The sequence below is a fragment of the Sorex araneus genome, chromosome X (assembly GCF_027595985.1).
Source record: "Sorex araneus isolate mSorAra2 chromosome X, mSorAra2.pri, whole genome shotgun sequence".
NCBI lineage: Eukaryota > Metazoa > Chordata > Mammalia > Eulipotyphla > Soricidae > Sorex > Sorex araneus.
In genome coordinates this window covers 60,082,666-60,103,468 of record NC_073313.1, presented here as the reverse complement: position 1 = coordinate 60,103,468, position 20,803 = coordinate 60,082,666, and the positions used below count along the sequence as shown (strand labels likewise).

General features: G+C 41.7%; 1 protein-coding gene across 1 annotated transcript in view; it reads right to left on the bottom strand.

Annotated features, from left to right (window-relative positions):
* Positions 1–317: 317 nt before the first annotated feature.
* The window catches only part of GABRA3 (gamma-aminobutyric acid type A receptor subunit alpha3), a 230,157-nt gene continuing 209,671 nt past the window's right edge, over positions 318–20,803 (bottom strand). The window contains exons 8-11 of the mRNA XM_055122007.1: positions 20,172–20,323; position 20,119; positions 14,080–14,291; positions 318–2,549 (exon numbers count right to left, since the gene is read on the bottom strand). Coding sequence (XP_054977982.1) covers positions 2,199–2,549; positions 14,080–14,291; position 20,119; positions 20,172–20,323 — 716 coding nt within the window. The 3' untranslated portion in view covers positions 318–2,198. The remainder of the gene's footprint in view (positions 2,550–14,079; positions 14,292–20,118; positions 20,120–20,171; positions 20,324–20,803) is intronic.

The window sequence follows — 20,803 nt, the reverse complement described above, 5'->3', positions numbered from 1 at the left end:
AGAAGTGATCACTGAGCACAGAGTCAGGATCATCCCTGAGCACCCCTGGATGAGCCCCCTGCCCCTGCCAAAAACCCAACCAACAGAAAAAGGTTTTCTTCTCTGCTGCATTGGCTAATGAGACCCCTGACTCAGTGAAAGGTCTATTTTCAACCAAGTTCCATTTTGCATCACTGCATAAGTCTCTTGCTTGGAGAATCCCCCCTTTCCAGTGTATTTCAATGGTGTTGAGAAATGTGAAGAAAGGGTAGCTGTAGAGGAGGAAACCAAAGCACACAGTACTGTCTGGGTTAGTAAAGAGAGACCCAGAGGCTCTGTAGTCTTAAGTACAATTCAGAAATATTTTAATAAACAGCCACTGAATATTGCGCAGAAGCATATGGAAACACAATTTCTACAGAGGCAAAGGTCAAAAGTCCAATTAAAGTCCATGAGACAATCGTTAACAGCCCCCCGCCCCCACCCCACATATTCACAACACAGCACTCTGCTAGTTACAGAATGATCTAGACAGGCTTTGAAATAGTGGGACTGGCATGCGTTATCCCAGCTATGGCAAGAAAGCAGGGGCTGAGGGAAAGATGGGTGAAAAGGCAACCAGTAGCTAATGGTAGACCCCTTTGGAGCTTTGTTCAGGGCCGGGCAGGGAAGCTCTGCTGTTGGTGCCACCTGTGGCTGGAGCTTAGGCTTTTCGGAGATGCTGGCCTACTAGTTGGGGCAGCGTTCTGAATCTCCTCTGAGCTGTGACTAGGAGAACTGCTTTCTTTGGGTATGCCTTCACTTTCTAAAACCCTGTTGGTAGACAGCAGAACTGCATCAGGACCCACAGGCCTGTGGAGACTGGGAGGCAAGCTGGACCTGACTTCTTTCTTAGTCCTGCCATTATTTTGGCCTTCAGAAATGGGCTTGTGATAACTCTCTGTTACAGGCACATTTAAGGAGCCTAGAAAAATCACTTTGTCTTCCTTAGAAAACCTTTACAGTTATCATTGACTTTTATCCACATTAGGAACAAATGATGTCAAGTGGTCCTTACATCATATATTATTAAGCTGGTAATAAAGTTACTGATTTATGTGACTCAGTTGACTAACTGGGATGATTTCTTATCCTTAGAATTGGCATCAGTGAAAATCAGAGGTCCCTTACATGGGGGTAGTAAAATTCTCAGGTTGTGGAAGGTCTGGAAAATTGATGGGACTTTTATCTGGTCATGACCTTTTCTGTTAAGCCAGACTTTAAATCCAACCTTATTCCTGCACCAAATTTGTTGCTCCATCCGGTATCAGACTCCTTGTCCAGGAGGTGACAAATGTAAAAAATTCTGTTGTAGGTATTTATCTACATCCTTTTGCTTTTATTTGTTTATTTTATTTACTTGTTTCTTTTTAGTATACATAGAAAGAAAGATTTTATCCTTTTCCTGATGAGTTTGCACATGGTAATGAGCTCAAATCACTCAGTATCTATATACCAAGAAGAGAGTCTGAGGAAGAAGGCTTTCCAGAAGAAAAGTTACTCCAAGAGGATCATATTTTCCTGAAAGGCTGGACATGGCAGGCAACAGCCATCTCGATGCATTGCTTGTTCCCTTGGATCTGTGTTGGCCATCCACAATAGAGTGGTGAGGTCCAATCTTTCTAACTAACCTCCAAGCCAACAAGAAGGCTGAGGGGCTTGTTCATAGGTTAGCACTAGCTCTTGCCTTTGATCCTAGTACTTATGCCTGTGGGCCCTGTTCTTAAATAAGAGGGTGGCTGGAAAGACCATGTCATAGCCCAGCCTGGCTCCCTTCTGGGTTAGAATTGCTGGACCTCAAACAATCACAGTTTTCTTACTTTGAAACTCTCAAAAAGCCAAATCATCCACTGGGGGGACTAGTGTCTCCTGTTCTTTCTGCAGTGGGCAGAGGGCAAATGAATACATGCAGTATTGTGGGCTGGGGAGACAGGCAGGCTAATATGCCCAACTGGAAAAATGGCAGTGTTCGGCTCCAATGAGGGCACACTCACTAATGTTCGTGGGACAAGTACAATTTTTTTTGTTACTTTTTTCACTGAGACTCAGATATGAACTGGAGTCAGAGCTTGGTGGAAAGTCAAAACAAAGATCCTGAAACACATCAAGGGGAGCTCCGGGGTTAGGGGCCTGGTTGCCTCCTGGGGGAGAGAGTGCTCTAGATGTGGCCTCACCACTATCTACTGTTTACGGATCATGCCCTTGATAGCTGTCTCCCTGTTCACGTAGGTAGCCCAGTACACCAGGTTGAAAATGGCAAAGAGCACGGGGAAGATTATGCGGGAAATTTTGTCAACCTTGCTGACACTGTTGTAGGTCTTGGTCTCAGCCGGGATTTCCTGCACATAGGTAGTGGTCTTGGGAGAAGCGATGAGCGTCGGGGTTGAGGTTGCACTGGCAGCAGCAGCAGCGCCAGTGCCCTGGGGGATAGTAGTGAACTCGGTGTCCTTGGCCAGGTTGATGGGATAAGTGGTCCCCACGATGTTGAAGGTGGTGCTCGTTTTCTTCGCCGGGGCTGCTGGAGTCTTTTTCTGGTGGAACGTAGGAGGCAGAAAGAGCAAGGGTGGAGGGGAAACAAAACAAGAGCTAATTCAGAAAGAGACAGAGCATCTTCAGAGACCTCACGAAGGGGACTCATGAGAGAAATGAATAGGTTGTGAAACCCACAGTGCCACATGGGGCAGCTCTAATTAAGGATGCATTTGAAAACACAAAACTTCAATGACCCCAACTTAGTAGCCATGTGGCATGGGCCAGGCCACCTCTATTCCTCAATTTACATCTGCTAAATGAAGATCAAAACATTTGGATGTTGTTGAGAGCATCGAATGAGAGAATGAGTGTAGAAACCACTAGAAGATGGAAATCTGGTTCTACAGAGGGTCTCAAACACGCAAGTGATCTGATCCTCAGGGCAACCCTAGGTGGTAGGTCGCTGACCTTATTTCTATTTGACAGACAAGAGAAATCAGCTTAGGTTGAGTGGCAGAACCCACACTTGCCACCTGGGCTCATGACATGGACTCAGGGCTCAGCTTTTTGAGGTACACATATTTTCTGTTCACCTAAGAAAAATGGCCCCAAGGATTTGATCGTCAAGTGGCACATCTCCCATGAGGAAGAATGCTCAGAGAGTGTGAAAGCCATTTTGTCTTCACGTCACAATAAATAGTATGTCCCACTTCCATGCATCATCACGGTTGTAGCTCCCCCTTCGAGTAGGAGAGCAAGCTGGCAAGCGCACCAGGGATTTGTAGCTCAGCTGTGCTCCAGGCAGGACCCTCCACCACTCCAGATGCCTCTGCACAACTCTCTCTGTGAAGCACCGGGGTGTTGCCTAGATGCTGCCACTCAGAGCGTTTTTTCAAAGGAGAAAAAAAGAAACACAATGGGAACCATACATGCACACATGCACCCTTACGATCTCACAAGTACAACTTGTGTATACATGGATATTCCATTTGGAAGCGAGAAGAGGTGACAAAGTTGAGACCTGGATCAAAATTAAGGAAGGGAATGAGAAACAGGAGAAGCTAAGGGAGCAGATGAGTGCCAGATGGGCCGAAGCTAGTGGCCCAGCCCAGAGTAAGGACTGTCTGTGGCCTCCTCTGCTCACACAGACTTTTCTTCCCTCTACCCCACTATGTTCCAAGAGAACGGCCACATTAGAAAAGCTTCAGTATTTGATGAAATAGTATTTGATGAAAAGTGCCAGAGAGATGTGCCATCATTTCACGCCCCTCCCCTTGTCTCTTTTCTAATGGCACTGTACGTCCAAGCATCTGCTTTACTTCTTTACTCCACTTCCTGCTCGATTCCTCTCTGGGTTTCATCACTTCTAACAAATACTGCAGAGTTTCTCTTAATTTTTCGACTTCCTTTCTACAGAGTTCCCAGCATGTTTGTTTCTGGGGCCATACTTGACAGTGTTCAGGGGTTAATCCAGGCTCTGTACTGAGGAATCACTCCTGGTGGGCTCAGAGGACCATATAGGATACCAGGCATCAAATTTGTGTTGGTCACATGCAAGGCCCTACCCACCGTAGTATATCTTTGGCCCTTTCCCAGCATTTTGATCCCCACCCTCCTTTAGGCCACACTGCCATTCATCTTCCTGGTCCTAATAAATGTTGTCTAGAATTGCTTAATATCTACTGGGTCAAGATCTAAGCTGTTCTGTAGGGCAAAATGGAAGGATGAATAGATGAGTTGACTTCAGTTCTCTTTCTGAGGATGTCACAACACAGTAGGGGAGAGTCTTCTGAACACAGCACTTCCAAACACTGCAATCACAGATGAGCAGAGAGGTGTGGAAATTCTACAGATGAAGGGTCAAAGCACCTACAGCTACTGGAAACCACGACTCAGAGGAACAATGAGCTCTGTGACATGTGTAACAGAACAAGAGGATGCAGAAAAAGAGTGCATGGACGAAGAGGACTGTTTGTTGCATGACAAGGATTTTGCTTGTGCTGGATCAGAGTGTATATGGCAAAGACCTGGAATATTATGCTCTTTGGGTAGGGAGGGAGTTGCTAAATTAAATGGACAGTTTAACAGGCCACCTTCAAAGCAATGCTGTTTCTGCTTTCTGAGGATTGTAGTCTCATTGCTACAAGAGGATACAGAATCTGAGGCTTTGAAGAACCTTGTTAATGGTTTAAACACCACATGGAACTCATTTATAATTAGCAGATTCACTGTGTGAATAGAATCCTGCTGATAAATGCCTCTACTTCCAAATAGAAGAATACTTGCTTATTAATTTGCTTAGTAATCTCCTTTTGTTTTCCTTGGGTAGACCAAGAAAAAATACTACACTGACTTTGCTAGAAGCTTTTGCAAGTTAATTTACTTCTTCTTATAAACTTTTATGACTTAGTCTGAGAAACAATCACTCCTGATAGTAAACAGTTCTTTTTGCTCCATAGGTGCTTCGTGTTCGGAAGGCGGGGAGAATGAGCGGCTGATTTCATTGAAGCTATTTTCAGTAAGAAAATTACCTTTCAATTTCCATCGCCCTACCCAATATTTTAATCAGTCACTAATATCTTACCTAAATTGGCAAATGAGGAAATCAAAGTGTTATTCAAAAATCAGAAATTATGGCCCAAGCGATAGTACAGCAGGTAGGGTACTTGCCTTGCATGCGACCAACCCCAGTTTAATCCCTGGTATCATATATGGTCTCCCATGCATCGCCAGGAGTAATAATTCCTGAGTAAAGAGGCAGGACTAAGCCCTGAGCCTGCCAGGTGCATCTCAAAGAGGAAGAGATAAATGAATAAAAAGTAAAGGTGAAATTTATGTTAATATTCTAATTTATATCCGTACTTTGAAATTGCATAGATTCTAAGTAGAACTAGACTGACTTGATCAGTGTGGGACTGTATTCCTAACTTCCAGACAACTGCCTCCTCTTAGGCAAGTAAATGACAAGTGTCCCCTTACCCATGGGTCTCAATTTTTAGTTTGTTCTCCCTGAGTTTTAACCTCTCCTTGACAGCATGCCACTATAATTTAGCTTGGAGTGACTTCCACATTGCAAAACAGTATCTATTCATATGATGGAATATTATCCAGTCTTAAAGAAGGAAGGACATTATGAGACACACTACACAATGCAGATGGACCTTGATGTCATGATGCTAAGTGTAATAAGCTCATAACAAAAAGAAAGAAATAATGTCTGGTTCCATGTATATGAGGTAATTAGAGTGGTACTTAAACACCGGGGGGGGGGTTGTCTGGGGATAATGTGTGGTGGTTGTTTTGCAGGGAAAGAGGTTAAGTAACATGAGACTGGAGACTTCAAGAGGGACAGCACTTGACTTGCAGCGGGCAGACACTCTTTTGATCTTAGGCACCGTAAGCAGGTCCCCGAGCACTGCTAGAGGTCAGTTCTGAGAACAGAGCCAGGAAATTTTCCTGAGTACTGCTGAATTTGGCCTGAATACTTCTCCCCCTGAAAAAGTCTCAGTTCACAAGATGGAAAGGTTTCTTGAAATGACATGCACAGATACGTGTACATACTTAACACACCTGAACCGTGTACTCGAATGATTAGGATAGTAAATACCAGGCTATGAAGTGAGGAAGGTTACAGTCAGAGAGAAGTAAAATGTTAGGAAGAAAGTACAGAAGTACTCAGAAGTAAATAATGAGTCCAGCAAATTTCAAAGAAACAAAAAGCAACATTCTGGATTTGGAGGCATTTTGTAAGAAAACAGAAAGTAGAAAATTGCATGTAAAAGAAAATTGAGGACTGGTACCAATTTTTTTGAGAAACATGGGAAGATTATCATAGCTGATCATAGGTGATCATAGATAAAAAAAAATCTCTTGTGGATTAATACTACTGTTGATGAATATAACTTAACTCATGGCAAGTATTACTTCCCTAGAAAAAAAATGCCAAGATGTGACTTGGATTGTGGCTATATGTACAGGAGTGATTTATATATTCAAAAGCCATCAATGATAAGAAATGAAACAAACTCCCAATATTTGGATAAAAGTTAATTATATTATCTATAGTTAAATAAGATAAAATATTCTTCCAGGGCATTCTTGTTTGCAATTTTTTTTTAAAAAGCAGCGTAAGGATTACTGTGTTAGTATGAAACTAATATACAAGGCCAGGGAAAACGGGCCAGGAGGACTGGTCAATGGTTGGAAATTACCACAAGGGTGTGGGGGATGGAGAGTAGTTAAGATAGAGGGTCTATTATGACAATACTAGTTGCAAATGATCATTCTGTACAAGAAATGAGTGTTGAAAGCAGGTAAAGGGATATACATGATAACCTTTATGCATCTGTATCACAAACCATAATGCCTAAAATGAGAGAGAGAGAGAGAGAGAGAGAGAGAGAGTGAAGAGGTGCCTGCCATAGAGTAGAGGGAGGTGGGGGTGGGTGGTGGATTGAAGGCATGGGGGGTGGCATAAAGGGGTGGGAGGGAAACTGGAGAAACTGGTGACACTGGTGCTGGAAAACCGTGTTTTCAAAACTTAGGTAATAATTTATAAATATTTTCAAAGCGGGGCTGGAGCTATAGCACAGCAGGTAGGGCGTTTGCCTTGCACATGGCCGACCTGGATTCGATTCCCAGCATTCCATATGGTTCTCTGAGCACCGCCAGGAGTAATTCCTGAGTGCAGAGCCAGGAATAACCCCTGTGCATCGCCAGGTGTGACCCAAAAACCAAACAAATTTCAAAGCATTTCTAAAGATAGTAATTATTTTCTTTTTAAATATAGCATTTAGGGGGCTGGAGCAATAGCACAGCAGGTAGGGCATTTGCCTTGCACATGGCCGACCTGGGTTCGATTCCCAGGATCCCATATGGTCCTCTGAGCACCGCCAGGGGTGATTCCTGAGTGCAGAGCCAGGAGTAACCCCCGTGCATTGCCAGGTGTGACCCAAAAAGCAAATATAGATATATTGCATTTAAAAAATTGTAACTTGATTTTGATTTTCAAATATTTAATCAAAACAATTATGCATATAATTTCCAAAAATCAAAAAGGCTTATAGTGTATACCAGGAAATCCTTACCCCAACACACTTTGGCCTCACATAGTAACTCCTAATTGTTTAGAAATCTCTTTTTTCAAATTTTTAAATTTTTTATTTTTTTAAGTTTTTAAATTTTTTAAATATTTTTTAACTAATCACTGTGAGATACAGTTACAGACTTACAAACTTTCATGCTTACGTTTCAGTCATACAATGATAGAGTACCCATCCCTGCACCAGTGTCCATTCTCCACTACCAAGGTTCCCAGTATCCCTCCCATTGTTTGGAAATCTCTTAGCTAAAACTTCTAATACTTATGTTGACACTGCTTTCAGTTTTACACAGAAGGGTCTTTTCAAGATTAATAATTATTACTTCACTTGTGCAACCCTTCACCTGCTAAAATAACTTTGGCAATCATTTTAGATTAATTAAGAACCAGCCACTACTATAAGAAATGATAATACATGACTAGATAAATACTTCTGGCCTCCTGCCCCCTTGTGGACAGCTTCCTCTCTAGGTCTGCTAAGCGAGTAACTTTTATCTCAGGACTTCTTCTGTGCAGGAGCTCTCTCCCCTTTTCTGGAGCCAAACATATTTCCTCGCTATGTTCTATTTTCTTGTTTTAACAGACAATATCATCCAGTATCTTCCTATGGTAGAGTGGCATGGAAAGAGACAGGAGACATTTCTGAGTTGTTGGAGGTCAGAAAATGATAACTATACCACTCCACTTAATTGACAATTAGGACTCAAGGTTGAAATCCTTTGTCCTCCCGCTCCAACCAATGGAATAGAACAAAAAACCCAGAGAGACTCTCTGCTGTGTGGTCAGTTACTCTTTGATAAAGGAGAAAAAAGAAGAGGAACATGGGAAGCCTCTTCAACAATTGATACTGGGAAAACTGATGAGCCACATGCAAAAACATGAACTCAGATCTCTTTTCACGCTATTATCAAATCAAAATGGATTAAAGACCTTGATATTAGACCTGAATCCATAAGGAATATTGAGGAAAATATAGGCAGAACTCTCCATGACAATGATGCTAAAGGTATCTTTAAGGATGAGATGCCACTAACCAAGCAAGAGAAGCAAAGATAAACTAATGGGGCTAAACTAAATTAAGAAACTTTTTGGACCTCAAAGCAAATGATGACCAGAATACAAAGACAGTTTAAAGACTGGGAGAAATTATTTGCTTACTACACATCTGATAAAATGTTAATATCCAAGATATATAAAGCACTAGTAGAAATCTACAAGAAAAGAAATCTAATACTATCAAAAACTGGGGAGAAGAGATGAACATAAACCTTCAAAGAACTACAAATGGCTAAAAGGCACATAAAAATGCTGTGCATCCAATACCCATCAGATAAGGGGTTGATATCAATGGTATATAAAGCACTGGTTGAGCTCTACAAGAAGAAAGCATCCAACCCCATCAAAAAATGGGGCAAAGAAATGAACAGAAACTTTACCAAGGAAGAAATACGAATGGCCAAAAGGCACATGAAAAAGTGCTCTACATCACTAATCATCAGAGAGATACAGATCAAAACAACCATGAGATACCACCTCACACCACAGAGACTAGCACACATCCAAAAGAACAAAAGCAACCGCTGTTGGAGAGGATGTGGGGAGAAAGGGACCCTTCTTCACTGCTGGTGGGAATGCCGACTGGTTCAGCCCTTCTGGAAAACAATTTGGACGACTCTCAAAAAATTAGATATTGAATCCCCATTTGACCCAGCAATACCACTGCTGGGAATATATCCCAGAGAGGCAAAAAAGTACAATCGAAACAACATCTGCACATGTATGTTCATCGCAGCACTGTTTACAATAGCCAGAATCTGGAAAAAACCCGAATGCCCCAGAACGGATGACTGGTTGAGGAAACTTTGGTACATCTATACAATGGAATACTATGCAGCTGTTAGAAAAAAGGAGGTCAAGAATTTTGTAGTTAAGTGGATGGGCATGAAAAGTTTCATGCTGAGTGAAATGAGTCAGAAAGAGAGAGACAGACATAGAAAGATTGCACTCATCTATGGTATATAGAATAACAGAGTGGGAGACTAACACCCAAGAACTGTAGAAATAAGTACCAGGAGGTTGACTCCATGGCTTCGAGGCTGGCCTCACGTTCCGGGGAAAGGTCAACTCAGAGAAGCGATCACCAACTACATTGTAGTCGAAGGCCATGTGGGGGAAGGGAGTTGCGGGCTGAATGAGGGCTAGAGACTGAGCACAGCGGCCACTCAACACCTTTATTGCAAACCACAACAGCTAATTAGAGAGAGAAAACAGAAGGGAATGCCTTGCCACAGTGGCAGGGTGGGGTGGGGGGGAGATGGGATTGGGGAGGGTGGGAGGGACACTGGGTTTACGGGTGGTGGAGAATGGGCACTGGTGAAGGGATGGGTTCCAAACTTTGTATGAGGGAAGTATAAGCACAAAAGTGTATAAATCTGTAACTGTACCCTCACGGTGATTCTCTAATTAAAAATAAATAAATTAAAAAAAATGCTGTGTATCACAAATCATCAGGAAGATGTAAATAAAAAAACCAATAAGATATCACATCACACCACAGAGACCAGCACATATTTAAAAGAACAACACAAACCAGTGTTGGCGTGGATGTAGGAAAAAAAGGGAGCTGCATTCACTGATGGTAGGAATGTGCCCCTTGCCCATCCTTTTTGGAAGACAATATGGACATTCCTAAAAAGAAACAAACTAGGAATTGCGCTCCCATATGACCCAGAAATTTTACTACTGGGAGTATACTGCAAAGGGTCAAAAGCAGAATCCAGAAAAGACATCTGCTGTCCTATGTTAATTGCAACAATAGCCAAATGTCCAAGAACTGATGACTAAACAAAAAAACTATGGTACATATACACATGGAAAACTACTTGGCCATAAGAAAAGATGAAGTCATGCAATTTGCTGTTACACGGATGAACCTGTAGAGTGTCATGTTGAGTGAAATCAGCCAGAGGGACAGTCTCATAATCATCTCTCTCATATATGGAATATAATGAAACTTTGTAGGGGAATATCAAATGCCCAAAGGCAATGGCAACAAGAACAGGAAAACTGGCCTTCAATAAGAAGCCTGATACTGAGGTAGATATAGGAGGGATAGGACAGGGAAGGGAAAACTAGGACAGTGGTGGAGGTGGACGGTAAATTGAGAACTTCGGTGGAGGAGAGTGGACACTGGTGAGCATTGTATGCCTTCCTAAACAATCTTCTAGCATCTGTTGCAGTTGACAAGTTTGAAGCCAGTCAGCTTTACTTTTTTATCTGGAGATAATATTTCTTTGTAGAAATATGCCCTGAAAGAAGCCTCCAATCATTGGGAAAGGTGAGTAAGGAGAGGCTGCTAAAATCTCATGGCTGGGACGAATGGAGATGTTACTGGTGCCCGCTCGAGTAAATTGATGAACAAAGGGATGACAGTGATACCTTGCATTAGGGGCTAGAGAGGTGGTTCTGTGGGGTAAGCACTTGCTTCACACATCGCTGACAAAATTTCACTTCCTGTACTATGTAGGGCCCCCTGAGCCCTGCCAGGAGCGAGTGGTCCAAATACAGAGCCAATAATAAGTCCCGAGTAACACTGTGTGTGGCCTAAAAACAAATGCTCAAAAAATCTTGCATTAGTTAATTTCTGTCCTTGCTCTTTCTCATTTCCAAGTTTGCTTGGCCGGCTCTTTGTAGTCCCAATATCGCCTGACAATATAGATATCCATAAGCTCGGTACACCTACTGGAGTTTTGATTGGTAGATTCTGATATGAGGTCAGTGGGAAACAGGCATCTTCTGAAAGATTCCAAAACCTCATTATGTAAAAAATGTGTTTCCTGGAGGCATTGGGCTTCTTTCCAAATGGAAGATCTACCTACTGTCTTTGGGAAGTCTGTTTCACTGCAGACATGTCACATGTTGGCAGGCTCCAGGCTCTGACTACACGTTTAGAACCAATACCTCTAGTCATCCTGGTGTGCTTTTTTCTTTGGATCTCAACAGTTTCTCACACTTCAGACATGTTTTTCCATTGCAATTCATTTATCCAAGCCTACAAATTGAATCTACTAGCTTATATTTCTTCATTTATGTCACCAATGACAACATTTAAGAGGGAAGGGTGAAAGATGAAGCCTTGACATTGGGACTTCTATTCAGATTTTTGTCAGTTCATCAATGCATCTGATTTCAATTGGTCATTCGGTTATATCAGTCTAGTTGTAATATTTTCAGCTGCTATTTATCTTTGTGAAGGCACAATTTAAAAGTTCGATGTCTTGGTACATTATGAAGTTTCCTATTTTACCAGTTTAGAAATTTCTTCATAATTTTTTTCAAGTTTCATTTGGCATATTTTCTTCTCACAAACTCAGGCTTGATAGAAGTGATTTATGCTCATTACTCATAAGACATCTGTTTAACAATATATTCTTGGGTCTTTTCAATTTCATATGTCAGAATAAGGACACTTTTGCTTCTTTCTCCTCCCTAGAACCAACCAAAAATTACAAGGAAAATAGAGGGAGAAACTAGTCATCTCTATAGAAAATATTTTTTTCTAAAATCTGAAGGCATGTTTAAATTTGAAGACAAAAGTAAAGGACTGCCAGATATAGTAAAAATTGGATCTGGTTTAAAAAAGTCACTGAGAATGCTTGTGGGTCTGGATTTCAGACAAGAATAGACTTCTAAAAAGTGCATGACATGGCCTGAATAAAGAAAAAAATGACACCTCTTTTCAAAGAAGGAAATTAGTTCTCAGATTGGTAGAAAAACTGTACTGTAACACAATACAGTGGCAGAGATGGTAGAGACTGGACAAACTAAAGGATGTAATCACACACACGTATACTCGCAGCACACAGAGCTCTATGAGTGAGAGAAATTCCTTGCTGTTTAGAAGCAGAATCACAACTGTGAGAGGATATACAGAGGAAGAAGAAATGCAATTATTTCTTCACAGTTTGCAGCAAGAACTGCATCAGTTTAATTAAATAGTTAAATCCAAAAAAAAATAGTTAAATCCAGTGTAAAATTTGGTCAACTTGCAGTCAATCTTCTAGAGAATACTATCTGTTTTTCCAGCTTGAGAAATTCCATTATCTTTTATCTTCCTTGTGATTTTTCAAAGATTATTACTGGAGTGGTTCTGGCATCACTACTGTCAGCTATTTTTAACATCTTTGCTAAGGTCTAGAGATCTGAATTCTTTTAAAGTAGTCAAAAATGATCTTGATTTCACTATTTGATCCCTACCAATGAATTCCAGTTGCTTGTTTCTTCTCTCTTTTTGGTCTTTTTTCCTCCATCCATTGGCCAATATAATTTACATTCATTTATCTTTTACTCTGAAGCAGAAACTGATGAAGGATGGTGGCTAATTAGCTGACACACACAAAAGCCCTTACACTCATCTAGTTCCTGTAGTGAGGGGCAGAAAACTAACTCGAATACAAATAAATTATTTTAATCCCACGACATATGAAAGTTCTCTTGGTGATTCTGAAACAACTTGGTGGAGAAAACAATATTTCATCTGGGTCCCTTTTTGTGGTTACAATTATTTTTTTAATTATTAGCAGTCGGGTAGTAAAAAAACAGAGTTTAGGGTATTGAAAATGACAGCACCTAACATCATCAAAGTAGCCACGAATCTTCCAACACTGTCCACTCTCCCACCCCCCCACCACACACACACACTCACACATTGCCACGTACTTTGTGATTGATTCTGTATTCCAATGCCAAGGGAATCATCTGGGTCTTGATAAATGAGTAGATATTTGCCAGGGAGGGGAAAAAATAACATTCCAAGTAGAGAGGAAAAATAAAAGTGAAGATACAGAAGGAAGACTGATAATCTTTCTGCTTTGACTACAAATGGACACACTAGAAAGTGAGGGCAGGGGTGGCCTTACACATTGTTCTGAATTGGAGGCAGAATCCGATCCTTCCTCCTGTGCCTAGAAGTGTTCCTTAGGGATGCTGGAACACTCCAGAGGGCAGCAGACTTGATGCAACTGGGTGGGGATTGTTCTGTTTTTCTTGGCTTTAAGAAGGTAGATTTCCAGCAAGATGTTACATATATATATATATACATACGTGTGTGTGTATATATATATGTGTGCATATATATGTACCTACACATATGTGTATATATACATTTGTATGTATATATGTGTGTATATAATGTTTTCACAAAAAAGTGGCAGTAAGCCAAGCAAGTTTGGGAACCTAATCATCATACTTAGGTTTGGTCCCTTACCACAAGAGATCAATCAAGCCTCCATGATAGTGACCCCCATTTCTTTGTTCCCCAGCAAACACTCCACACTGCTAAGAAACACTCCCGTTAAGAAACGGATTGCTTTCCCCAGTGACTAGCACACACCCCGGGCCAGTTCCCACAGGCTGTAGGCTACTCACTCCTGGCTCCAATACATTTCTCTCAGGGAGTGTGTCCCAGCAACACTCTAGCTGTAGCTCACCTTCACCTCCACAGTCTCTGTCGCCTTCTTTCCTTCCCAAGCCCAACTCCTTTTAGTGAAATAGTTGACAGTGGCAAATTCAATCAGCGCAGAAAATACAAAAGCATAACAGACGGCTATGAACCAGTCCATGGCCGTCGCATATGCCACCTTAGGTAAGGAGTTTCTGGCACTGATACTCAAGGTCGTCATGGTGAGAACAGTGGTGACACCTGTGGAGGGAGAAGATGACAGTTAGTTAGTGGACACTAACCCTACTTGAGTATGGGGACTATACTGTATTGAAACAATCTCTTTATTTAATTTTAATATATATATATATATATAGAGAGAGAGAGAGAGAGAGAGAAAAGAGACAGAGAGAGGAGAGAGTGGTGGGGCAGGGGCAGGGATCAAAGCCAGTGCTTCAGATATACAAGGCAAGTGTTTGATCCCTTAGTGCTATACCTGGGTCCCTTCTCACACACACAGAAGGAGGGGGTGATAGAGAGAGTCAAAGAAAACTAGCTCTTGCTAGTTACCCTCCCAATCAAGGAGTAGGAATATCAGTACTCAGCCACCCATCAACTGATCCTCCAATGCAGGAAGAGAAATACCTAAATACCTGTGCTTACAAAGCTTGTCCTCTTTTACTTAAATTTCTATTGGGAAGTAAATGACCTATTTAATTGTGACATCATGTTTAAATGGTAAGAACCTATGTTCCAAGCTGCAACATGCCATCTTTAACTCCTAGATTACTGCACGATGTACCTTGTGTTCCCACCCCACTGGAAGAAAAGCCTGCTTCTCCCACTTTGGGACAGGCTTCAGAGGGTGACCAATGAGTCCCTGTGAATGTGTTCAGCCCCAGAATGGTATGCCAGTTGGAAATGCCAGTTCTCTCTCATTATTTCCCCCCCTTTCCTACGCTGGCAAAAATCCTCTGAACCATTTAGAACTCAGCCCAAGTCTCAAGACATAGTCTGAGCTCAGTAGCACTTCCACTTCCCCTCTACTGGATACTAGTCTAGTAACACAATCAGTCACCATGGGAAATAAGCTCTTCACTGCCTTATAATCTCTGTCATATTGAGCTTCATAGACAACCAAAGCTATTCCAGTATCTACGTCTTCTGAGATTTTGCCAAAACAAAGCCTAGTCATCAATGAACTGATGCCTTTGGGTCAGAGGTGTGAGGTTGTGCTTGGAACTTACTCCTGGCTTTGTATTCAGGGATCACTCTTGGAAAGGTTCAGGGGACCATACACTGTTCTGGGGATAGAACTTAGCCAGCTGCGTGCAAGCCATGCGACTTGCCCACTGGACCACCTCTCCAGTTCAGGGACTGACTTCTTGGCCCTGGCCATCTTATTATCCCGAATTTAAGACTCGACTGTGCATCTAAATGCTTTCCCCAAATCTGTTTACGTTTTAGATACGGAAACAATGTAAGCACCACATGGAAGATGAATAAATAAAGAAGTTGTGGCATACTGACAAAACTGAAAAAGTACAGATTTATTAGAAAAGATGAAATCTAACCTTTTTCTACAACTCTGATAGACCTGGAGGGAATAGGTCTATCTCCTGCTGGAGAAGACAGTTACCAATGATTTCACTCATGTAAAGGAAGGAAGCAAGGTAACAGACAAACATCCAATGGGGAAAATCCCCGAGACTGAAAACTCTGAGGTTACCAAGCTGGAGGGTGGGGGGAAGGGGTGGGCAAGAAGGGACAGTGATGGAAGGATAATGGCGTTACGGTCAGGGGTGTGGTGTGGTACTACTAAAGCATATAAGCATTCACACTTTTGGAAACCAATGCTATCTCAGTAAAAAATAAATGAATGAAAAAACCTAAACATGGTAAAAGAAATAAAAACACAATATGAGCATTAGAAACAGGCTGAAGAGACCGAAATTTGAACAATCCCACTTAGGGGGCTAGAGTGATAGTACAGCAGGTCACCTGCCTTGCATATAGGCAACTGGTTTCAATCCCTGAATCCCAATGGTCCCCTGAGCACTGCCAGGAGTAAGTCCTGAGCACTTCTGGGTGTGATCCCCTTAAAAAACCTAAACCAAAAACAACAACTGAAAATAATCCCACTTACTAGTACTATGAATCTTGAATAAGGTGTTCTACTCCATGAAGCTTCAGCTTTATCATGTGTGAAATGTGTGTGTGATAATATCAGACTCAGACTTCTTTGGAGATCCAATGAGATTACATTCATAAAGTTCATATAGTATAATTAATATCTGTCACCGATTAATCCCTCAATAACTGGGAGAATCTATAATTAATATTACTATTATTTTTGCACATAACAGTACCATCAAATTTCATAAGTAGTAATATACTTACAATTGCATGTTAACAATACTTAGAATAATTTTGTAATTATTCACAATAGTGTTCTAGTCTTAAATACCTGCATTAGATCTAGAAATTTTGAGTTTCTTCACAGATGTGCTTTGTATCTTAGGCAATTTCCACAATCTCTCTGTGCCTCCATCCTCTTCCATCTATGAATCTTCCCTAAAGATTCTGTCCAGAATTTGGACAAGGCAATTTTACCCAAAGTCATCTATCTAAACTTGAGTAATGAGGAGAGTGAGAACCTCTTTCTTCAAGTTAAGCAGTTCAACATGTCTTGTGCGTCATGGAAAGAAGGGGTGAGAGATGTCATGGAAAGAAAATCGATGGGGAGAAACTAGCACTGCCTGACTCCATGCAACAAGACAGGATGCAGATACTGCCCTTGGGGCACCTGTGTGGTGGCGTGTCACCAAGCACCTTACAGTTGCTACATGAACGGAAGTCTAGACTGGAAAAGACTTAACAGTCTCAACTTAGAAATTCCAAAGGAACTGGGGCTGGAGCAATTGTACAGTGGGTAAGGTGCATGCCTTGCACAAAGCCAAGCTAGATTTGAGCTTCAGCATCACCCATGGTTCCCTGAGCCCACCAGGAGTGATTCCTGAATTCAGGAACAGGAGTAAGTAAGCCCTGAGCATCATGAGTGTGGCCCCCAAACAAACACATGAACAAAATCCCTCCAAAGGAGCGTGATTTTACACAAACTAGGCATAAGTTCATTTAGGGTGATTAGCTACGACATCGTTTAGCTGGACAGGGATCAAACAGAGCTGTTGATGTGTGAGGACGGACCCAAGATTCAGCAACTCCAACCACATGAAGCAAGCTAGGCCTCGTGGTAGAAATGAGCTGCCGTTCCTGGTTCTCAGCCCTGTCCCACTTACTACAGCGCTCAAATACGTGGGTGGAGAGAAATCTCCTGCAGCATGAGTGATTGTGTGCCACATTTTAGTGGAGATTTTTACAGCTCTTCCCTCTCTGGGCTTGATTATCTTGTGGAGAGCTTTTAGCAAGTAAGAACTGGTAAGACCTTCAATCAAGCCTTTGGTACACTTAATGGATGAGAATGAGGTTTGGCATTTTAACGTTTGTCAAACCTGCTAGCCAGGGTCTTTCTTTTCTAATTTTTGTTTTGTTTAGGGCCACACCTAGAGATCCTCAGGGGTTATTCTTGATGCTGCACTAAACAATTACTTCTGGTGGTGCTCAGGGGACCATATGGGATGCCGAGGATTGAATCCTGGTTGGCCACATGCCAGGCAAACGCCCTCCCTGCTGTGCTATAGCGCTGGCCCCTGGCACTTTCTCTTTTCAGATCTTCTCGAGACTCATTTTGCTCCACCTCCCCTCCTTTGAGTATATCTCGAACTAATGTGATATTCTTGTGTTTGTCCCACCAGACCTGGAGTGGTCTGAGAGGAGGGACCTTAGGTGATCTTTATCTGTTCCAATCAGAAAGACAAGTATGTTCCCAGTAACACTAATTCTCATGTCTGGCTCATAGTCAAGACAGTGTGCCCCATTTGCCTGGCATGGAGAAGAATGTGCTAAGACAAGAGCGAAAGAGCCCAACGGCACAGTGTAGGCTGTGTGTACTGAGAACCAGATTGTTGTCTCAGTCACCATGTGCCTTTGACTTATGACAATGAAATGTTAAACCAACTAAACATTAATTGCTATAGTTACACATTCCCTTGATAAGGAAAACATCTTAGAGTATTTTCTTTTCATGGGTCTCTACCTCCACCTGTGTAGATTATACTATGGTCTTCTCGTGTGTGTGTGTGTGTGTGTGTGTGTGTGTATGTACTTCTATCCACTGATCCGCTTTCATAATTTTATTTATTTATTTTTGTTTTGGGGCCAGATCTGGAGGTCTTCAGGGGTTACTCCTGGCTCTGTGCTCAGAGATCACTCTTGGCAGGCTCAGGGGACCGTATGGGTGCTGGGGATTGAATCCAGGTTGACTGTGTGGAAGGCAAGCACCCTAACTGCTGTGTTATTGTATTGCTCCAACCCTGACTTTTATAGTTCTACATATTCAATAATCACTGAGCATTAACTTTAGCACTACCCACATACTTATAATTTTCATTTTCATTTCATGCAGTTAAACCTTCCTGCTGGTATAATTCTCCTTTTGCTTGAAGAACTTCCTTTAGTGGCATGTTTGTGATAATGAGTTAGTTGTTGCTGAAAAAATGTTTATTTTCTTCAGTTGAAATCTCTTGATAGTCTATTTTTATGATTTTAAAGACCATATTCTTGTCCAGGATCCTTAAAAAATATTTTCCTTTTCCCCACAGGTTTCACTATAATCTCTCTCTTTACATTGCCCTTTGCTCTATATATCCTTGTCTCTTAGTTATAAAGTTAATTGTGCTTGCATTTAGAACTGAGCCAGATAATCCAGGGTAATTGCTCTATCTCATGATCCTTAATTTGGTTCAAATCTGCAAATCCTTTTTGCCATTAAGGCAAAATTAGTAAATACTAGGGATTAGGACATACATAGCTTTGAGGACACTTTCAGCCTAAAATAATGACACCACACAGACTTAGACCATTTGTTATTTAACCTAAACACAGAAATTTTTATTTACCAAAACTACTAGCAGTTCATCCACCCATCTATTACAACCAGTATCTGTTACTGTGAATAATGATTGAGTTTTGAGTTCCTTCTTCTATTGGGGCCCCTGAATAATTTCTTTAATGTCTTACTTAGCAGCTCACATTTAGAAAAATGTTTTTTCTATACCCTATCCAGTTTTTTAGGATTTTGAAGGAGGAAGTTTTTTAATGACCTCTGAATTCTGGTTGCCTCCACTTGGCTGGTGTGGAGCCGTTCATTAAAGATTATTATACCACTGATGCAGCACCGCACCCAACAGCAGATTCTACCTGCACCTTACCTAAACTGACGGTAACATTCTCTCCACCTGCTTATTCCATTCTACTGGAAGCATTCCTCTCTTTCATGTCACCCTTGGGTTTTCCTTTCTTCTTACTTTCCAGGTTACTGTTTCTCCCCTGCTGTCTCCTCCTCTACCTGGCTTAGAAAGCTTCCCTTCTTTGTCAGTGTTGAGTAATTCCAAGTGAATACCATCACCACTGCACGGGAGACAGTTTCATAGACTACAGAAGTTAATTAACATTTATCTCCTTAAACATCTTACAGTAGGAAAAAGAGGCAGTAAATGTTTTATACACTTTCTGTCTCCCAGGGAAAAGTGCTAATGATATGCAAATCTCTGCCAGACATCAGGAAATTCACACTAAGAAAAATTTTCCTGACTGTAGGTGCTATTTCAAAACCCTTCAAACTTTGTGTAACCCTTCTGATGTAACAAATAATTTATACTTTCAAAAAGGCTAGTAAAAAAACCAGCCAAATCAGAGAGGTTCATGTGGTATAAAAGGGGGTGATGAAAGAGCCCCTGGACCACTTCTCTGTTGTCTTCCAGCACGATTTCCCCTCAGTGACAGATCCACCCCAGCTCCCTAAGGCAGCGCTGCCTGAGACCAGCTCTCCTCAGTCACCTTGTCAGCAACCCCTTCTATTGTCTTGTTAAGCAATCGATTTTCTGAAGGGCAGGAGCCAATGATCAGCTACTAAGCCAATGATCAGCTGCTAAGTTGGGCCTCAGGTTTTCATCTCTACTCAGACTACCCTCATGAGACTTTGCAAATATCCCTTCTACTTTTCCATAATACAAAACTCACCAAGACCGTGCGGGCAGGAACAGATTCCCGGTTGAGCCAGAAAGACACTTGCGACAGAATGACAGTCATGATACATGGCAAATAAGTCTGGATCACAAAGTAGCCAATTTTTCTCTTGAGATGGAAGTGGGTAGTCATGATGACATACTCTCCTGGAGAGAGAGAGTAAAATTAGGCAGTAAGCATCCAGTAGGACCGAGCTCCATCTTTAGCTCCCAGCTCAATTCGCCAAGCTCTTTCATCTCACATTTAAAATAAGGCATACAAGCAACTCCCACCCTCTCAGAAACACATAGCACTGTTTTATTCTTGGTTTGGGGCCCATACCTCACCGAGCTCAGGATCTGCTCCCAGCTTGTTGTTGCTGGAGGTCCCAGAGGTGCTTGGCGGATCATGCAGTGCCAGGATCAACCTGGGTTTCCTGGGTACAAAGGATGTTCCCCATGCCATTGACTATTTTGCAGTCTCTAGTAGAACTGTTCCATCGACATGAAGCAGTGTAGGGATTTTGGTGTGTTTATACAAATAATCTGCTTTCAGCATACCAACACAGTCTTCTCAGAGTAATTTCAACACTAAGTTCATGCAAACAAGTGAGTGTCTTGTTTAAATAAGATATCGCTACATGTCTA